Source organism: Astatotilapia calliptera, chromosome 9 (genome assembly GCF_964374335.1).
Source record: "Astatotilapia calliptera chromosome 9, fAstCal68.1, whole genome shotgun sequence".
NCBI lineage: Eukaryota > Metazoa > Chordata > Actinopteri > Cichliformes > Cichlidae > Astatotilapia > Astatotilapia calliptera.
Genome location: NC_137430.1, coordinates 29293334 through 29313603, shown reverse-complemented (window position 1 = coordinate 29313603; position 20270 = coordinate 29293334). Strand labels below are relative to the sequence as shown.

Below are 20270 nucleotides of genomic sequence, written 5' to 3'. Positions count from 1 at the left end.
TCCGAAAGTAGAAGGGCGTGTGAGCAACCACTCTCGTCTCTAATACCAGCGAAGGTGATAGCAGCTGTATTGTGTATGTATTACTTAAACAAAAATAAGTAAATACATAAATAAGATGGGTAATCAAGCAAGTGAAATTAAAACTCACTCCTGCTGACGAGCAGTGGTGAGAAAAGAAAAGTCCAGACGCCGGACAAAAACAGTGTCTGTAAACTGAGAGATTTAAGAAAACAAAATATAAACAGTCAGAAGAACAGAACTCAACTGCCAGTTTAGTAAAACCAGAAGACGAGACACTGTGCAGTTCCCACAATCTTTTTAGTAAACCATCACTCACTCCTGCAGCCGCATCTGCAGCAACACCCATATCAGGAAGAACTTAATAATCCCTTATTAAGTGAAAACTAGAGATCACAGTAGTTTGAAGTAGTTTAAAAGGGTTGAAAACAGACCCCACTGAGTAGATATAAATATAAAAAGTACGAAATAAAGATGAACAAAGGGAAAGTTACAGTAGAAATTATCTTTAGAGTATTTGAAATTAATAATAGCAAGGATAACAACCTGTAAAGTGATATTAACAATGAAACACAGTTGGCATGATGACCATGCCCACAATGTATAAAATGAATATAAAGCAAATAATTCACACGAAAATATTTTAATAAAATAAATAAGGTATATTAAGGCTGTGTCATTGTTCAGCCAAGGACAGTGTGTGAAAAGGTAACTGTCTCCATCCTGGGAAAAGGATGATTCTGCAGGTCATCTGAAGCCCTTGATGGATACAAAATAAAATATAAATAATATATTATAATAGAACTGCCTGGTCCACCATGCAACAGAGAGAACAAATGTGACCGCAGATTGGATGAATTCAAAATTATCTGTTTGCTGAATAAGATGATCCTAACTAACAAATTGGCTCAGTAGTAGTATAGTGGTACACACTAATAAAATAGTATAATATGCTATTGCAGTTATATAAGACAAAGAGGATAATATTAACAATGACATAATATTAATATGAAGAGGCACCTTAATCGGTTATGATGTGAGGTGGATAATTGTTAAGCAGTAGTCTGCATCAAGCTTAAGGTTTGCTGAAACTCAGTGTAATGACATGTGAGATGAAGACAATACGGAGAATAACTAAACTAATGAAGTGCATAGAGGCACTTGACCAGCTTGAAACCTGTCCTAGAATGACACATTGCTGAGATATAGAGCACACCTATAATAACAACCAATAAGCAAAACCCTGTAGACAACAGCTACAACTACAGGATTGAGAAGCTGAATTAAATATGTAGACACTGCTAAGCTGATGAACATGTTCCACATTTTCTTTTCTTTTTATTTATTTGTTTCTTTTAGAGCAGAAGCTGCTGTAACACACCCAAAGAAAGACTCTAGGTCTGACCAACCGTCTCAGTCATGGGCAAAAAGATGTCAGTCAATAAAATTCTAAAAGATAATTTATTGACGAAAAATATATCAAGAGACAAAAGATAAAACAGTCCAGTGTCCCACTTATGAATTGTATAAAAACACACAGTCCCAAGGCCAGAGACAGCTATGACACACGGCCAAGTTGCACTCCACATGTTGCCTTTAACAGGGTTAGAAGTTGTACTTGGAGACCCACCACCCTGCAAGCATATAGTCAGTGGTCACTCAAGCCTCTGCAACCCAGCTGCCTTTAGGCTGTGGCATATAATAGGCCCTGGACTGCACCAGAGAGACAAAACGACACAGCAGTGTTTGTAGTGTGGGCTATAAGTAGACGAGTGTATCAGTGCAATCAAGTACACCTGCCTCTAATTAGTCCAACCTGATTCCAGCCATTGGCTCACCAAAAATGTGACACACACAAAACCACTCCCAACCAAGTGAAACTTCACACAATAATATGGAGCTGAATTAACACAGGCACATTAGTCTAGTATGTTAGAAGCTGCATGCTATTAAAAGCCAACATATGCAGACTTCTGCCTTGTTCGGGTGGCAGCATTTTTTTTTTCCTTTTTCTTTTGTGTCCTGACACGTTTATGTTTTTTGTTTTTGTTTGATTATTTTGTTGGTTTTGGAAACGAATTTAAACGAACTTGTGACAATACTTGAGAATCACAGTGACACATAGTGATTAGGCATATGATTGAAAAATGCCTAGGTTTAGAGCTGTGAGCTATGAGCTGTGAGCAATGCAAAGTTAAATATATATTTGTATAAATGGGAAACAACCCTAACTTGAAAGTTTGAAATGTGTGAGATCCATGCATTGTTTGAAGAACTAGAAATTACCTAAAAATGCCTTAAGTGAAAATGTAGAGTTGCATCTATTCTCCCAAACAAAAAAAACAAAAACCAAAAAAAGAGAGAAGCATTCTGTAACTTAAAAATAAGGCTGACTGTTGACAACAGACTAAAACACTAATTCGCAGGTGGCTATCAGGAACAGAGAGGCGAGCAAAGTCACAAACACCAAGGCCGCAGACAGCCACGCAGAAACAGCAGATAACATAGAGACAACGCCTGCTAGAACCGTGGAGAGGAAGGTCACTTCACACGAGATTGTTGCGCATGTGAAATACACAAAGATAAACAAATAACCATTTATATAGACAGCCAGTATGTTTTCTCTGCTGTGCATCATTTTGCAAAAAATCTGGAAAACCAGAGGAATGATTACACCAACTGGCAAACCAGCATGCCAACCTCTTACAACGCCTACTGACTCTTTCATTACTACAGGCAACAATTTTGCTGACAGAGCAGCAAAATAGGCGGCACAAAAGACAAACATCACATTGATGGCAGTAAACACACATCAGATTCCACTGGATGTGTTGAAAAATGAACATAAAGCAGCAAGCACAGCAGAGCAGGCAAAATGGCTAAAACACGGTGCAGTTCTGACAAACGACTTAATGATGTGTTATGGCAAGCCAGTGTTGCCAAAATTCCTCCACAAAATGGCGGCATTAGTGACTCATGGCTGTACGCATTTGTCAACGGGGGGACTGACCAGTATTGTCAACTCTCATTTCTACACTGTAAATTCTACACAATACTCTCATTTCTACACTGTAAATTCTACACTGTAAATTTTGAAACCTCAGCAAAACAATTTGTCAGAACATGCATGACGTGTCAAAAAATGTAATGCTCAGGGAAACCTGAGACCACACAATCCATATGGACTTTATTGAGCTAAATGAATGCCAAGGGTAAAAATACACCCTAGTGGTTATAGATGTATTCTCAAAGTGGCCAGAAATCTACCCAGTGAAAAAGGCAGATACAATTTCAGTAGCAAAATGTATGTCTAAGTTGTAGGAAAATAAAGAGATGATTGTAAATGACGAAGAATGTAATGATGTCTATCAAGTGTCTTGCAGACTAAAGCCCGGTGACTGGGTTCTGATCAAGGTGCTCCAAAGGAAAAACTGGAGCACACCCAGGTGGGAGGGACCATACCAAGTCCTCCTCACTACACCGACCGCTTGCAAAATTGCGGAACGACCATCCTGGGTCCATCAGAGTCACTGCAGGCGTGTCAGTGAAGCCATCTAAACACAGCTGACGGCAGGCTTGCCCGCTTGTTGTGATCTCGCCCGGTGGAGGGGTCAGCTTTCCTGGCCGGGGGGTCTACTCGCGACAGGAGGGTGTGTTCCGTCGTCATGACGTGGTGGCTCTTATCAACTGCAGCGGCCCTGACCATGGCCGGGCTCCTCACCTTTGCTTCCGTGAGGGACAACAAGTCACGCTACATGGAGAAAAGGCAGACACTGTATGACAAAGGAAAGTACACCAAGTTTCCCCATGGATACGCCACCAACTTCTGGTGGCAGTTTATGAACACTACAGCTCACCTGAATAACAAAACTGACTGCTATGCATGTACCCATATGCCCCTATCCTCGCAGACGTCTGGCCTGTGGCCGTACAGCATACCTGAAGATCGCAGTTGGTGTCTGTTGGGCCTGGCAACACATCCAGGCTACGGTACTCTTTGGTCCAAAGCCAACTACAGCATCCCAGCAAAAGCAACCTGGAGGTCATCATCACTCACAAATGTGAACTGTTCCGGACAGACCTACCTACTGACCTGGCCCCAAGTCTCAGACCCACTGCCTGATGTAATTCTACTGAACAAACTGAACGCATCACAACTGCCAGTATGTGTGATGAACAATGGCTCGCGGGCAGTGGGGGAGCTGCCTACTCACCTATGTAAGCACATATACACTTTCTGCCCACCAAGGAACGAGAGGAAGTGTATGGCCTGTTCAATCAACGCCACCTGTGCCAGTAACACGACGCTGATGGGCCTAAACTGTCGCTCCGACTACAGCTACCGAATGCCACTACAAACAAAGACTCAGTACCAGACAGGATGTGCACGGACGGCACCCAGCAGCAGAGGAACCAGAGTTTTGGCTGACTGGTACTTCCTATGTGGCAACAAGGCTTATCTGTCACTCCCTGAAGGTTGGGGAGGTCTGTGCGCCCTGGTGGAATTATCAGATCACGTTTTCTTCATGCAAAGTGTTGCACATCACCCAAGCAGCCGGCAGAGACGTGAAGTGGACATCGCCTCCCCCAATTCTTTCGGCATTACCGTGGACACTGGAGTGCCGGGAGAGTTTCGCATCTGGGGAGGAGGAGTGAAATTCTTACAGAGCTTGATCCCCGGCATTGGAGTTGCCGAGGTGCGGGATCACGTGGAGATCAACCGATATGCTCTGCTACGACACATCAACTTGACTAAGACCCTGGGAACTGCCTTAGCAGGAGAACAGCAGGCCATCAGAACGATGGTGCTGCAGAACAGACTGACACTAGACCTGCTAACAGCATCACAAGGAGGAGTTTGCAAGCTGATCGGGGAAACATGTTGCACTTTTATCCCTGATGGATACGAAACTGGAGGAGACATTTATGAAGCTTTGCAGAATTTGACCGCTCTGCAAAAATATGTCACTGACCACACACCTGGAGCAGCTACAGCACAAGGCTGGCTTGACTGGCTGTTCAGCGGTTCATGGCTGGCTGCTGTAGCAAAGCCATTTTTTCTTCTAGGTCTCATCATGATAGCACTGCTCATATTAGTGTTGTGTGTGTTGCCATGCCTAAGAGTAATGATTTCAAAGATGATAACAACTACAATGACTGCTTATGTTGCCGTGCCTGAAGAAGAACAACATCCCGTTGCAATTCTGTTAGAGGAGAACTTGTACTAGCTACTAATAAATGACGTGGTGATTAAAAATGACTTGTCAAGTGATCATGCACTGATTAAAACATTAGTAGGTTATGCAAGTTTTCATGCTTTTATTTTTTTTGAAGTCTTGACTTTTAAACATAAAGTTTTTCATTTTTATAACGTTTTCATACTCTTATTTTCTTTTGAAGTCTTCAGTTTTAAACATAAAGTTTTCATTTTAAATATGAAGTTTTCATTATTTTACATATAAAGTTTTCAATTTAAGGTTTGCATCATTTTAAATATAAGGTTTTCATCCTTGTATTTTTTGAAGTTTTCATTTTAGTTTTCATCCTTTTATTTTTTGTAGTTTTAGTTTTATTATTTTTTCTTGTTTATTCCACTTGTTATTTCATTTACTATGATTTTCATTTACTATGTTTTTCTTTTTATTATTTTCTTTTGTTTTATTCTTTAGACCAAATGACTGCCATTTCTGCTATGATGACATTTTGAAGATTTTGGAAATTAAAAATTGCCTAACATACTTAATAAATAATTTTCATAGACAATTGTTGTATACATTTAAAATAAGTTAAACAGGGGGGAATGTTACAGGAAAAATGATTCTATGTTTCTTTACCTTCTTTTAAATGTACAAAGATGCCTTTTGTCTGCCCTTTGCCTATGGTTAGATTAGTTTAGAATTATCTTTTTAGACTTTCTCAGCAAAGACATACTGTTTTGGGACATATTGTTTTAGATTGTTTTATCTCTCACAGCCTTCTCCCAGCTCTCTGCTGACGAGACTAGCGCCACATATGGAGTTGTTTATTTTATTTGTTTTGTATTTTCTTATCCTGTTCTCACTGTCTTTCCTATAAAAATTACCAAGCCACTGTGCATGGTGTGAGTTGTTCTTAGCAGCTCACCCGTGTACACGTTTGATAAAGAAAGTAACTTTGTCTCATTGTGTCTTTATTTCTCCTGGGTCTTTTACAGAGTTTTCCCCCAACACTATTAAAAGTCAGTGAGTGTCAATAATCATGAGTGAACTCCCCGATGAAGCCTTGTGTGCTAAAACATGTCAGAGTTTTAAAGGTTAAACATGAGTTTCCAAAACGTTTTGCTGGAGAACAATGAACTATTTGACTGAGTTTCAATTATTTACAGACGAGCAAAACCAGGGGCCCGTTCTTCGTACCTCGCTAAGTAAGTTAGCTGGATTAGATTGTTGACGATTTCGCGTGATCTTGGATCGTTCGGTTCCCTGAAGCTCATTTGGGACTTGCTGTCATAGCAACAGAGCCGTAAGCGTAAACCTGCTCGGGAGCAGGTTTACTTTATGTAAACAGGATTAGATCGCGGCCACTCAAGTATGTCCGCTTCATTTATACGAAAGCAACAGCGATATTCCACCATTGTTTCACCATAAATAAATAACATCAATGTAACTAAAGATAATGCAGGACTTGATTCTTTTATTGATGTCACACAGATACATACAGGTCATTTCCTAAAAAAGGGAAATGTACTATTAACATTCTATTACATGTATGTGATTATTACAGATGTAATTCATATTTCAGAGTAGCAATCGTAAATTACTTCGTGTAATCAAGATGAGAGACCACGGCTATAAAAGCGAAGGTGGATTTGGGAAGCCTGTCGCAGCCATGTCCTGTCCGTATACGCGAGCCACCCATTGCGGAAGGTGCAAGATTGAGAAGGAGAGTTTTCAGAACTCAGCGTATATTGCGGGATAGACAGGATCCTTTAGCTCAGCGCGACAGTGTGCTCATAGAGAGATATCGATTTTCCCGTGAGGGTATTATTTACCTAACCAGCTTGTTGACGAGGGGGTGCAGGACCACCACCTGTCTTTTTTTGCTCTGCCCTTTTCTTGGTTGCTGTTATGAACAAACAAACAGATTATGTCAGGGTCTCTTTCCAAGAGACGAAAAGCAATATAAGTGATAAATATTACCATTCTGTAGAATATTCTTATATTTCACTTTTACTTGTTCCCATGTTCTAGTGGGTCCTGTTGTGGCTCTAATGTGAAAGAGGATATAATATAACATATTATAATATAATATCATGTAATATAAACACACAAACGCACACATCCATACATATGCAATAATACTAAGTTCAATAATCTTTTCTGTCATCGTTGTGCTTTTACTCAGTTGTATATAGCATTTGTATTTGTATTCTATTTTTATCTTATTGTATATTTATTTTATTCTACTGTATATAGTATTTTATTTTATTCTATTCTGTACAGTTGTGAACTGTATTTATTCTTATTGTATCCTAATTTTTGCCTCATAACTTTTGCACTGTCCACTTCCTGCTGTGACAAAACAAATTTCCCACGTGTGGGACTAATAAAGGTTATCTTATCTTATCTTAATATTGGATAATATAGTGTGATATGATAAATCTACCCTACCGCCTACTGGTGTTGGCCAGAGGGGCCGATGGCGCGATATGGCAGCCTGGCTTCTGTCAGTCTGCCCCAGGGCAGCTGTGGCTACAACTGTAGCTGCCTCCACCAGTGTGTGAATGTGAGAGTGACTGAATAGTGGCATTGTAAAGCGCTTTGGGTGCCTTGAAAAGCGCTATATCAATCCACTCCATTATTATTGTTATTATTAAATTACTTACGAGTTTAATTTGTCAGCAACTTTCTGCCAGCCCTCTCTCCTTGCTTTTGCAGCCTTTGCAGTGTTCCCTTGCGTTCTGATTAAACTCTGAAACTCCTGAAATCCCTCAATCAAGAGTTCTTGCTCTGCTGCCGAACAATACCGAGCGCGCTCCTTCGACATTTTCGCCGACCAACCAGAGGGTTGCCGATCAATGTTTCTACTATCAATGCGTAGCCCCTTTTACGACACCCAGTGATCTCACATTACTTCATCCAGCTGTACTAATCGTCAACAGCAGGTGTGTTCGGGGAACCGGATTAGCGAGCTCACGGTTAGCGCGATGATTTGGTTTTGGATGTGTCATTTGATCTTGGATGTAGTAAGCGACGTACGAAGAACGTGCCCCAGCAACCAGTTCAGTTCAACACAAGTTTAAATGATTCTATCTGAACTCTGTGGAGCCTGATCTCAAGCTTTTTGAGTCTGACACTGAAACCAGAGGATCTTTCTGTCTCTCCAGATTCACTGTGATCCAGTGATGGGAGTGATTTCAGCCCTGAGTGATCACGCTGATGTTTGCACAGAGCAGACAATGAGGTGAATGTTTTGGCACATTGGTAACAGTGAAACAGTTTATTAGTAACGTGGGATCGTTTGTGTTTGGAGTATGAACAGAGATTCCTGAAGCTCTTGTCACACTGGTCACAGCTGTAGTTTCCTTCCATGTGTGTATGTTCATGATTGTTACGACTACTTGAATCTGAGAAGCTTTTGTCACAGTGTCTGCACTTGTATGGCTTCTCTCCTGTGTGGACTCGTTTGTGTGTTTTAAGCTCCATTGCAGTGGTGAAGGATGACCCACACTGATCACAGAGGTGCTTTTTAACCCCACTGTGAATCAGTTCATGTCGTTTTAACTCAGTTGATGTGGGGAAGCTTCTCCCACATTCTTTGCAGTATTTCAGTTTGTCTCCAGTGTGTCTACGTTGATGTGTTTTTAGGGCGTCTCGTCGACTGAAAGTTTTTCCACAAAGGTCACAACGAAAGTCTTTCCCACCACCACAGTGATGACAGGGTTGAGAACTGGATCCATCTGTGTCGCTCTGCTTCTAAACAAAGACACAAAGACAGTGTAAGTCAGTCCTTCAACACTTTTATCCTGAACGTCGCCTGAAATAAAGAGCATCTCTGCATACGTCCAATTACATTTGACTGTTTCAGTTAACACACTCAGTTTACTGGGCTGCAATAACTACAATACTACCACCATAATACTACAGTAACACTAAAATCATAACTGACATGAAAATCTGAATAATGACTCAGAGCTGCTTTTCCATGCAGTAGAATTGCTAACATGCTAACACAGTTTAATGAGCAGAGTTGTTCCAAACAGTCAGGCTAAAATGACAAGATAACAATATAAATACATACCTCACAGTAACTGCACTTGTAGAGTCTCTTTCTGGTGTGGATCTGTTGGTGTTGTCTCAGGTAACGTGGAGATTTAAAAGTCTTCTCACACAGGTCACATTTATAAGGTCTCTCCTCAGTGTGGGTAAACATGTGATGTTTTAACTGTGTGTCTGTAGCAAAGTATTTGCCACACTGTTCACAGCAGTACACATCATGTCTGGTGTGAATGCGTAGGTGTGTATTTCGGTTTCCTCTCAGGCTGAAAGTTTTTCCACAGATGTCACAGCTGTATGCCTTAATTCCAGAGTGGATAACTAGATGCCTCTGTAAGTGGCTACTGTGAGTAAAAGCTCTGCCACACTGATCACAACTGTACGCTTTAACTCCACTGTGGATGAGTTGGTGTTTTTTTAGGTCAATCTTCCAGGAAAAAGACTTTCCACACAAGTCACAGCTGAACGGTCTCTCTCCAGTGTGGATGACCTGATGACGTTTTAGTGAAACCTTCTGAGCAAAATCCTTCCCACACTCGTCACAGCTGTATGCCTTAATTCCAGAGTGGGTAACTAGATGCTTCTGTAAGTAGCTACTGTGAGTAAAAGCTCTGCCACACTGATCACAGCTGTACGCTTTAACTCCACTGTGGATGAGTTGGTGTGTTTTTAGAGCATCCTTCCAGGTAAAAGACTTTCCACACAAGTCACAGCTGAACGGTCTCTCTCCAGTGTGGATGACCTGATGCTGTTTTAGATGACACTTGGAAATAAAACCCTTCCCACACTCGTCACAGGTGTGTTTTTTCTCTCTCTTTCTTCTGTGAGGTTTGTCGGCCTCCTGAGAGCGCTGACTTCTCGCTCCATGTTGGTCCTGCAGTGACAGAGATACAAACAGAGGCAGTGAGTGAAATGCAGTCGTGGAACAAACTCGACCTTCAAACTTCCTCCATTAACACTAGTTTTAAACCTGAAGGTGGAGTGTGGCACCAAACACCTTAAAGGTCTCTTATTCCCACCTGCTGGTAGTTCTAACACATTACATCCAACCTGCTGTTAAAAATAATTCATGACTTTTTAAAAACACTAAAATCATGCCCATCCCTCCTGATGTACACAGATATATAAAAATGTATACATATATAATATATAAATATTTACCAGGTCTATACTTTTTTACATTTCTTATTGCTGTTCCTATTATATATTTGTTTAATTTTCTAATTTATTCAATGATAATAAATCAAATGTAACAGTTACCAGCCTGGTTCAGTGAAGGAAAATGTCAGAGTCTGATTGTAGCCTCAGGATTTCTTTAAAACTTTTACTCCCTACACATATCTGTATTTTCTACTTCTTACATTTTTAAAACAGGCTTGTTACTTTTGGTTTAAGCCATTTGAGGAGAGTAATGTCATCGCTGCAGGCATCAAACATCAAACTGATTTGAACCTAAACAGTAACACATGAAAGGCAATCCTGATCGTGCACTAATCACCAGGGTATGAAACATAAAAAGAGATGAAAGAGGCAAAACTGTGTGCAAAACATAGTCAAGAGTTAAAGTGGACCAATGTTCTTTTTTGGCACAACACCTGAATCACTGCAGGTGCTCATAAGTTGCCGTCACGGTACTTCAGCATCCAGCTAGCAATACAGAAGATGAGCAAGAATAAATGGATTCATATCTTTTAAGTGGCAGGTAATTTCAAATGCAGCATTTCTATCAGCTCAACAAACATCAGCAAACACACAAACTGTTTGTGTGCAGTTTGTCTCACAGTGTGTTGCTGGCTAAAGGTCCAGCTGCTGCACATCACAGGGAGAGAAAAGAAAGAGAGCTAACTTCACTCAGAGATGGAGAAAGATAAGACACACAGGACAGGAGAGGAAGAAGAGAGGTTAGATTTAAAGGGAAGGACTGCTCAGTGGGATTTGATCAACTGGAGATTAAAGCTTACATGTAAGTCCTCATGTGTTGAAATCAGATATTGGGTCTGTACATGTGACATTATGTTTTTTCCATATACTAAAAGATGCTGCAAAACAATCTGAGGCAGATTAACTGTGTTATTTAAAGACTGCATGAAGATCCTCTGCAGGTTAGTGCAGGATAAACAGGTTCGTTTGCTGAACTGTGATGGATTTAAAGTAAAGAACAGTGTGTGACTGGTGCACAGTGACTGTGGTGCTCATGTCACAGTTAGATTACATCAAGTGCAGCAGAGATTCATTTAAACTGAAGCTCATGATGCTGACATTCATTCACTGAGTTCCACCTTCATACCAACAGTATAGTGTCTAATATAAAGACAGTGTACTGTCAGTGTAGAGGATGGAAACCAGCCAGGACAGCTCATGAAACATCTGCTGACATCTGGTTGAATTCAGTTGTGTACATCCACAGAGAGCAGCAGGTCAGCTGATCACAGCCTGTACTTTAAGAAAATCTACTGGAGCTCTCAACAGAAATTATTGTGAGCTGTGATTCTTTTCCCCACGCTGAGCCACTACAGCTGATTTTAGGGTTCCCACCTGCTCAATCCCACTTTAACCTCTTCCCTGCTCATGTTCCTGTTTAGAGGCAAAGTCACCCTCTACAGTGTAGGCATTGTATTATTAAATTATTAAAACATTACATTACATTAATATAGCACAAGCATCAATAAGTTTTGTGTTAAATATATATCAGTACTTCAGCTTTTAATGGAGTATTAGTTATCACTAGTATCTGTCACCTTCTGTGTTGAGCTCATTGTTTCCTCTGTAGTGACTCAGCTGAATCCAGATGGCTGAAAATGTTCCTCTGCTGCTCCGTCAGACTCTTCTCCTCCTGCTGATCAGCTGGGACACAAAACAGATCTTTGTTAGGCTCCACACTGCACTGAAGAGTCAAAGTGTCTCATATGTTCATCTGACAACACAAAGTACAAGTTTTAGTTTCCCCAAGTGGGCAACTTGTTTGAAACAAACACAAAAGGTTTGAGCACCGATACCTGGCATTGCTGGCATTGAAAGATGCAATGCCAACAATGTGGATGGTTAAGACTAAAACAATCATTAAGCAAAGACAACTAACCCCCACCTAGAGCTGGGCGATATGAGATTTTTTTCATATCACGATATGTTTTTTTTCCATTTCAGGCGATAACGATATCTATCACGATGTAAGCCAAATAACTATATTTGTAAGATTTAAATGTGCCTTTGCTCACAAGTAAAATGTGAAATAATCAGCAGCTTGTTTTTATTTTATATATTTATTTCCCATAATAAGTTCAACAGGGTAGATGTACTTAAGGAACATGAGACTTTTTCAGATAAATAAAGGCAAATATTGCAAACTACACAAAAGGCAGCCGCTAAAGCGTTTAAGTTTCAAAATAGAACAAACGAAACAGACTAAATTGTCAATTCCACTTAGAAACAAAATTTTAATTCTAAAAATAAATCTTAGTTCGTTTTACAGAAGAACAGACAAAACTGACTAACTTTTGTCAATATCAAATAAACTGAGAACTAAAAGGAAATTCTCAATCTCTCCTTGTTGTATAGCTGAGCTTTTCAAACAGTTTTAACAGTTACTTTAGTCTGACAAAAGCCGAATGACGAATTAGTGCTTTCAGTCAGAGATTGAGCATGTACTGGTTTATTGTATTTCCAGACTTGCTTTCGGCACAGTTTACAGTGCGCGCTACTCTGTTTTTTGTCAGACTTGAAATAGCCGAAATACCTTCACACTACGGAACTTCTATGGCTCTTCCGTTCGACAAACTCTCTGGCATTGGAAACATAATTGTTTTTTTCTTCAGTAACCTTCGCTCACGCTCTCGGTTGATTTTTCTCTAGTCGGCAAACTAATTTCCTTCATTACCTGGGCAGCCCGGCTGGCTGCTTCCCAAACAAATACACATGTGCGCCTTGGCGCTTGTGCTGCACGTAACAAGTCACGTGATGCTGCGGCTGTGATTGGTTCGGCTCTGCGCTACTTAATTTGGATTGGCTGTTCTTTTTTTTTCTTTTTTTGTGAGAACACAAGAGCGGCGAGGTCTATCGCAATAGTTTAATTTTTCTATCGAGAAAAAGTTATTTCGCAATACATATCATTATCATTCTATCACCAAGCTCTACCCACACCATGATTTTTTGATATAGGCAACCGCCCGTGTCGCCCATATCAAAAACCGCTACTACTGTGCTGTGATGTCGCTAGCAAAGGGTGAAACTCATTGTGAAACGTTTGAGAACCACTGCTACAGAACAATGGAGATTTCCGTTATATGGTAACACCTGCAACTCACGTGACGCCCAGAATTGTACAATATTGATGCTTGAGAGCGCGCGTGTGATGCAAGTATGTGTAGAGTGTTGAGCGCGTGATCAGTGGTGAGCATAGCTGGACTGGCCAGCGGGCCGCTGGTGATTTTTTGTTTTTATGGGCCGATGGATTTTTTTTTTTTTAGGAAGGGTATATATAATGAAAGGTGTTGGATTGGCCAATTGGTCATGATCGACTCTGGGCTGGACCAATTACAGCCGAGGAGGCCGGATGCACCCTCCCCCTTGTTTAGCAATCACGTGATTTTCGCGCATTGCATGCCGGGAACTCGTGGCAAAACAATCCAAGTACCGCATCAAACACAAGCATTTGCGGCACCGCAAAACGTTCATTCTCCGGTTCCAATACCTTCTTGTTTTTTCTTTGCCGCACAAAAAAGGAATGTACAAAACAAAAGGAGAAGAATGCCGGTCCGTACAAAGACAGACTCGACGAAAAGACAAAGAAAAGATACGAGGAAAAAATCAAAGGAGTGAAAGGGTCAGACCCTTACGAGCACACAGAGGGACAAAATACGTTAGCGTGCTGCCCAACTTTCACCACGCTCATATTTATAATTATACGGTTCTTGGAGTGAGTGCAGATGTAACCCAGTGTTAATTTGGTTATCTGATATTGTGTGATATTCAGTATATATGTATATATCTATATTGGGTGTTATAAAATGTTCTTCAATGATTTTGAGTTTTTTTTTTAATTGCTATTGATTTGTGGCTGCTTTACGACAGTCGACTGTGGTAGTACATCCTAGCGGGAGGGGCTATGAGCTCACATGGCTTGTAGCTGTGCCAGAGAGCAAGCTTGGGTGAGCTAGCGGGGAATATCTCCTTCTGCAGTAGCCTTAAAAAAAAACTATTGTTCGTTCTCCTGCCAGACGCCTCGCTGCTGTGCTGCCTTACTGCTGTGCTGCCTTACTACTGTGCTGTCTCGCTGGTGCCATTAAAGGACAAGCGGCTGCCATCGCTTCATCCATCTGGACCTTGATTATTTGGACCGAAGTACTCACACACACGCCCGCACTCAGCGCCATACAGTCTCTTTATTTTGCAGGCCAGCTAACATCATTGTTTTTTTTCTGTTTGCATTCACAAAGACTATCCAAAGATATTTTGGTTATTGTCAAATAGACACTCTCTGATTACGGACTGAGGAGGTTGTGGTGTTACAACCCCAGGACTGAGAAAAAGGACTCTTTACATAATGTATTCACTTGTCTCCTGGTTAGGAGAAGTGACTATTGATGGAAATATTTTTCTTCTTCTTGTCTTTGTTTACATTGTATCCCAGAGAAGTTTTAAGTTGTTCAGGTTGAAACATTTGCACTTAGAGTCTGTTAAGTTTCCTTTGATGTATCAGTGTCAAGCTGATGTTTAAGAGGGTATGTTAAGGACAGATGTGCTCCAGTCCATCAATCCTTTAAAGTGCTGGACACCGATGGTAAATTGCCATCAGACCCTAAATAAATTGTCCTCTGCTGTTATCCATATTGCTTCACTCATTCTTTGGTGAGTAGACGTATTGGTTACACATACACTCGTGAAGTTTAGTAACTTCCGGTCACTGCAACAAGCCCAGGTACAGTTTACCGACGGATGGGTGCAGGACCTTGAAATGCACCGTGTAGAACAAACGCCCATCGTACGAACAAAGGTAAGTTTACCAGTCTCACAAATCGTCGTCATAAATACACATTCGTTAACAGTTTATTAATATAACCTTTGAGCTCAACGGTAATTAATTAGTAGTGGAAATAATTTCTGGTAGCATCACAGAAATGTAGCAGTGACAATAATATTGTATGCTGTACAATTAGTGATACGAAACAACTGTTTTATCCTGTGAATAAAAGTAAAGTTTTTGTCAATGTACCATGGTAATAACAGAAGCGAAACGCAATATTGTGTCAGGACAATTCACTACTTATGCACAATAAACAAAGGAGCATAGCGCGACAATTTCTGTTCAGCGCCAGACTTGCTTGTAACCTATATCACCAATTATGTTAAGAAAAATGACGTATTAACTACTACAAAACACTGACCTTTGTGGGAATGCTTGGAGCAGACTAACATGTGAGCTGGAGTGTTCTGAGACGTTATATTTGGTATATCCAGACCATCCGTCGGCTCTTACTTCGGAAACACGGCTTAAAAAATTTCTCTTCAACGACGTAATCCGATAAAAAAAAAAAGATCTCTTTACCCGTCGGCTTCCCGTGGCTGTCATGCGACCAGCTATTGCAGTTAATAAAACAACAGGTGAGAAAAACAACTCACGAAACTTGACCTTTCTTTACTCGTGGCTCACTTCCACTTCTAAACTATTCGTTTGCACACTTACACACACCCAGCTGCTGTTTCCTGTTTCGCTACAGTCTGGAGAGCCTCGCCTTTAACGGTCTCCTCTCACAGAGAGCAACAGAAAACTTCATTCAGAAAACTTCGAAAAACTCGAGATTGACTGAACTCAGTTCAAAGTTACCTTGACACTTACCTTTAGATGTGAGAGGTAGCGATGGTCCGCTTGAAGCTGACGCTCCAGTGCGTGTGTCAGAAAGATCAACACGCTGCTTCAGAAGCACTGTGTCGAGGCTTGATTCGTTTGGCCAGAGTCACGTGATTAGTGACGTCTGAACCTTCATTTAGAATGTACCTTTTTTAAATTGAACTTTATTGAAACACAATGAGCATACAACATACAAACAGATGAAGTGTACAGAAGAAACAGAACATGAACATACAAAATCAGGGGTAAAAAAAGAAAAAATCAGCATATATAAATATTGTTCTGAGAGCCTTTTTGTTGGTTGAGTCTGATATTGATTGTATGTACAATTCCATATCCTTATAAAAAATACGGAAATATGGTGTTTTATTAATAAACTTACATTTATGGATAAAAAATTTAGTTAAAAGTATTAACAAATTTATTATAAAAAACATTTATCATTCTTCCTGGTGAACTTAAAGAAACAGAATAAAACATTTTCCCATCATTAAGAAAACTCCCTTAAAATATGGACAATAACAAAACTGCTAAATTCCTTCCAGAATCTCTGTGTAGAGGAACAGTACCAACAAAGATGTGCCACAGTTTCTAGATGATCCCCACAGAAAGTTCAACTAGTATTTATGTGTCTTTTAAATGTTACCATATAGTGACTGGCAGGGTAACATTTATGAGGAATTTTATATGAGATTTCCTTCACCTTGTTTGCAATTAGATATTTATGGGCTCATCCAGACTGTCTTCCAGGTGATATCTGGAACATGTTGGTTCCAGTAAGATATTATATATATGGGAGAGACACGATATCTTCTTGGAATAAACTACGTATTCTCTTATTGCTGTTACCAAGTTCCTGTGAAAAGCAGATTTTTCCCACTGCTGACTCAGCTGGATCAGGGAGAGTGACTGAGGTAGATATTGACCTGTCAGTGTTTTTATATAACATTAAAGTACCTGAGGGTATGGCACCAAGCACCATTGAGAATTCCCAAACACTGACTGGAAAATTATATAGTGTAAGGGATTCATTGTAAGTAAGTCGTACTCCCTCTTTATTAACCAGCTGAGCCACCAATAGGATCCCATTTTGGGCCTAAGTTTCCAGGAAAAGTGATTTATTTTTAAATGAAATATCTCTCTTGTTCCAGATGAGGTGGACGTCACAACAATGTGATTGGTCACTGGCAATGTTGTACCTGGAACAACATTTATTATGATGATGTGGGAACAACACCGACACGAGGATATCAGATCATTCCAGGATGAAGGTCAAAGGGAAAGTCCCCGGGACGCTTCCGGTTATGTTTCCATCCGGCGTAGTCATCTGACCGGTCCGTGCTATATCGCCCGTCTTGACCCGGAGTGGTATAACGTTTTGTAGGAAAGTTGGATCGATTCTCTCTCTCCCTCTCTTTCTCACTCTTACAAAAATAATAAATTCTCTGGGGGTTTTTCTCATACATTTATGGTACCCGACAAAGGAAGCATTGACCGGGATTGAACCGACGGTCGTCTGACTCCTTCTTGATGTGCGTAAAACAAGGCCATTTTCTTTTAGGGTTTCTGTCTATTTTCTGTTAATGGGAAAACCTGTTGTAAAAGTAGCTACAAAAATGAAGAAAAACTCTTTACTTTGGTATGAGTGGCTGCACAAAACCAAAATACCTCATCAGGGTGTTTTAATAAAATTATTTAGTTCTGAATTTAGTTCTGAGTTCTGAATATGTGCGCGGTGCATTTTTTTTTTTTTTTCACTAAGGGTTATTTTACACGTACTAGGAGTTGAGGCCTGCATGAAATTCTTTGCTAGTTTACAAGAATTAAGAAATACTAATATCGATTAGAGGGGTTGTTGACGCCTTCTTGACCTGCGGTGTGTGCAAAATAAGACCGTTTTCTTTTAAGGATTCTATTTTCTGTTAATGGGAAAACCATACATACATTACACAAACATCACATGATTCCAGTCCAGTACCAGCAGATTCTTGAGAACAATGTTCAAGAATCAGTGACAAAGTTGAAGTTGTGCCGGGGCTGATATTTCAACAAGACAACAATCCTAAAAACTGCTCAAAATCTAGTAAGGCATTCGTGCAGAGAAACAAGTACAATGTTCTGGTATGGCCATCTCAGTCCCCAGACCTGAATATTATTGAAATTCTATGGTGTGACTTAAAGTGGGCTGCTCATGCTCAAAAACCACGAAAACTGGCTAAACTGGAGATGTTTTGGAGATGGTCCAAAAATACCTTCAACTAAATCCAGACTGTCATTGGAAGCAATAGGAAGCAATTAGAGATTGTTATTTCTGCAAAAGGTGGATCTATTAAATATTGATGTAAATTTTCTGTTGGGGTGCCCAAATTTATGCACCTGGCTAGTTTAAGATTACGAAATGGTAATCTTAATGGTAATCTTAAACCTCTAGATTAAGGTCTGTTGTCAACTACTAAGTGAAGAAGCAGTTTTTGTGAAGACCACTCATTAAACGCTATTAAAGACAAAGTCACAGGGAGAAGTCCTTTTGAATGTGGCCACAAATTAATTTAATTTACAGCGCTGCAGTGGTTTGAATCATATCTATCTAATAGACTCCAATTTGTGCACCTAAATGGAGAGTCCTCTTCACACACTAAGGTCAATCATGGTGTTCCACAAGGTTTAGTGCGAGGACCAATTCTGTTCACATTATACATGCTTCCCTTAGGCAGTATCATTAGAAAACATAGCATACATTTTCTATGCTATGTTTTCTAATGATACTGCCTAATGACACCCAGCTCTATCTGTCCATGAAGCCAGATAACAGACACCAATTAGTTAAACTGCAGGAATGTCTTAAAGACATAAAGACCTGGATGGCCACTAACTTTTTTTTTTCTTAATTCAGATAAAACAGGTTATTTTACTCAGCCCTGAAAATCTTGTAATATTTTCTGATTCCTGAAATATGGTATCTAACCAGATTCTTACTCTGGATGGCATTACCTCGGCCTCCAGTAACATTGTGAGGAACCTTGAAGTCATTTTTGACCAAGACATGTCCTTCAATGCACATATTAAACAAATATGTAGGACTGCTTTCTTCCATTTGCGCAACATCTCTAAAATTAGAAAAATCCTGTCTCAGAGTGATGCTGAAAAACTAGCTCATGCATTTATTACTTCCAGGCTGGACGACTGTAATTCATTATTATCAGGATGTCCTAAAAACTCCATGAAAACCCTTCAGTTAATCCAAAATGCTGCAGCAAGAGTCCTGACAGGGACTAGAAAGACAGATCATATTTCTCATGTATTGGTTTCCCTTCATTGGCTTCCTGTTAAATCCAGAATTGAATTCAAAATCCTGCTCGTGTATAGGAATTTCTTTTACTTGTGTATTAATCAAATTATTTTATTGTATAATGCCTTGGTGCCACTGGATTTTAACATGTCTGACACCCATACTGTAAGAAGGAAGTTGGAGAAGCAGACCACTCCACAGGAAGTCTTTTGTCTCTTTGAGGACTCTGGGAGGTAGCAAGGGAGTGTGAACCTTAAGGTGCGAAACAGCTGTGTACTGCCTTTTGTTCCTGGAGAAGGTATTTAACTGAGAGCCATGCTAGGCTCAGGGAGACTCTTTTGGTTTATTTAAGTGGAAAACTTCCACAACAACCAGCCTGACATTTCTTCCTCCTAAGTTTAATGAATAGATGGATTGAACTTAAATCCTCAGCTCAGTTTTCTATTTTGACCACCTACACCCCAAGATACTGTTTTAAAAAGTGTTGTTTTCAGATCCTTTTAAAGTTTATAAGATAGATAAGATAAGATAAGATAAGATAACCTTTATTAGTCCCACACGTGGGAAATTTGTTTTGTCACAGCAGGAAGTGGACAGTGCAAAAGTTATGACGCAAAAATTAGAATACAATAAGAATTAATACAGTACACAGCTGTACAGAATAGAATAATATATACAGTAGAATAAAATAGAATAAAAATATACAATAAGATAAAAATAGAATACGAATGCTATATACAACTGAGTAAAAATACAACGATGCCAGAAAAGATTATTGCACTTAGTGTTATTGCACATGTGTGGATGTGTGTGTTTGTTCAGTTAAAGTCTTTGTTGTGGAGTCTGACAGCAGTGGGGAGGAAAG

General features: G+C 40.0%; 1 protein-coding gene across 1 annotated transcript in view; it reads right to left on the bottom strand.

Moving 5' to 3' along the window:
* Positions 1–6673: 6673 nt before the first annotated feature.
* Positions 6674–20270, bottom strand: part of LOC145431134 (uncharacterized) — a 61682-nt gene continuing 48085 nt past the window's right edge. The window contains exon 4 of the mRNA XM_080306582.1: positions 6674–8972. Coding sequence (XP_080162708.1) covers positions 8280–8972 — 693 coding nt within the window. The 3' untranslated portion in view covers positions 6674–8279. The remainder of the gene's footprint in view (positions 8973–20270) is intronic.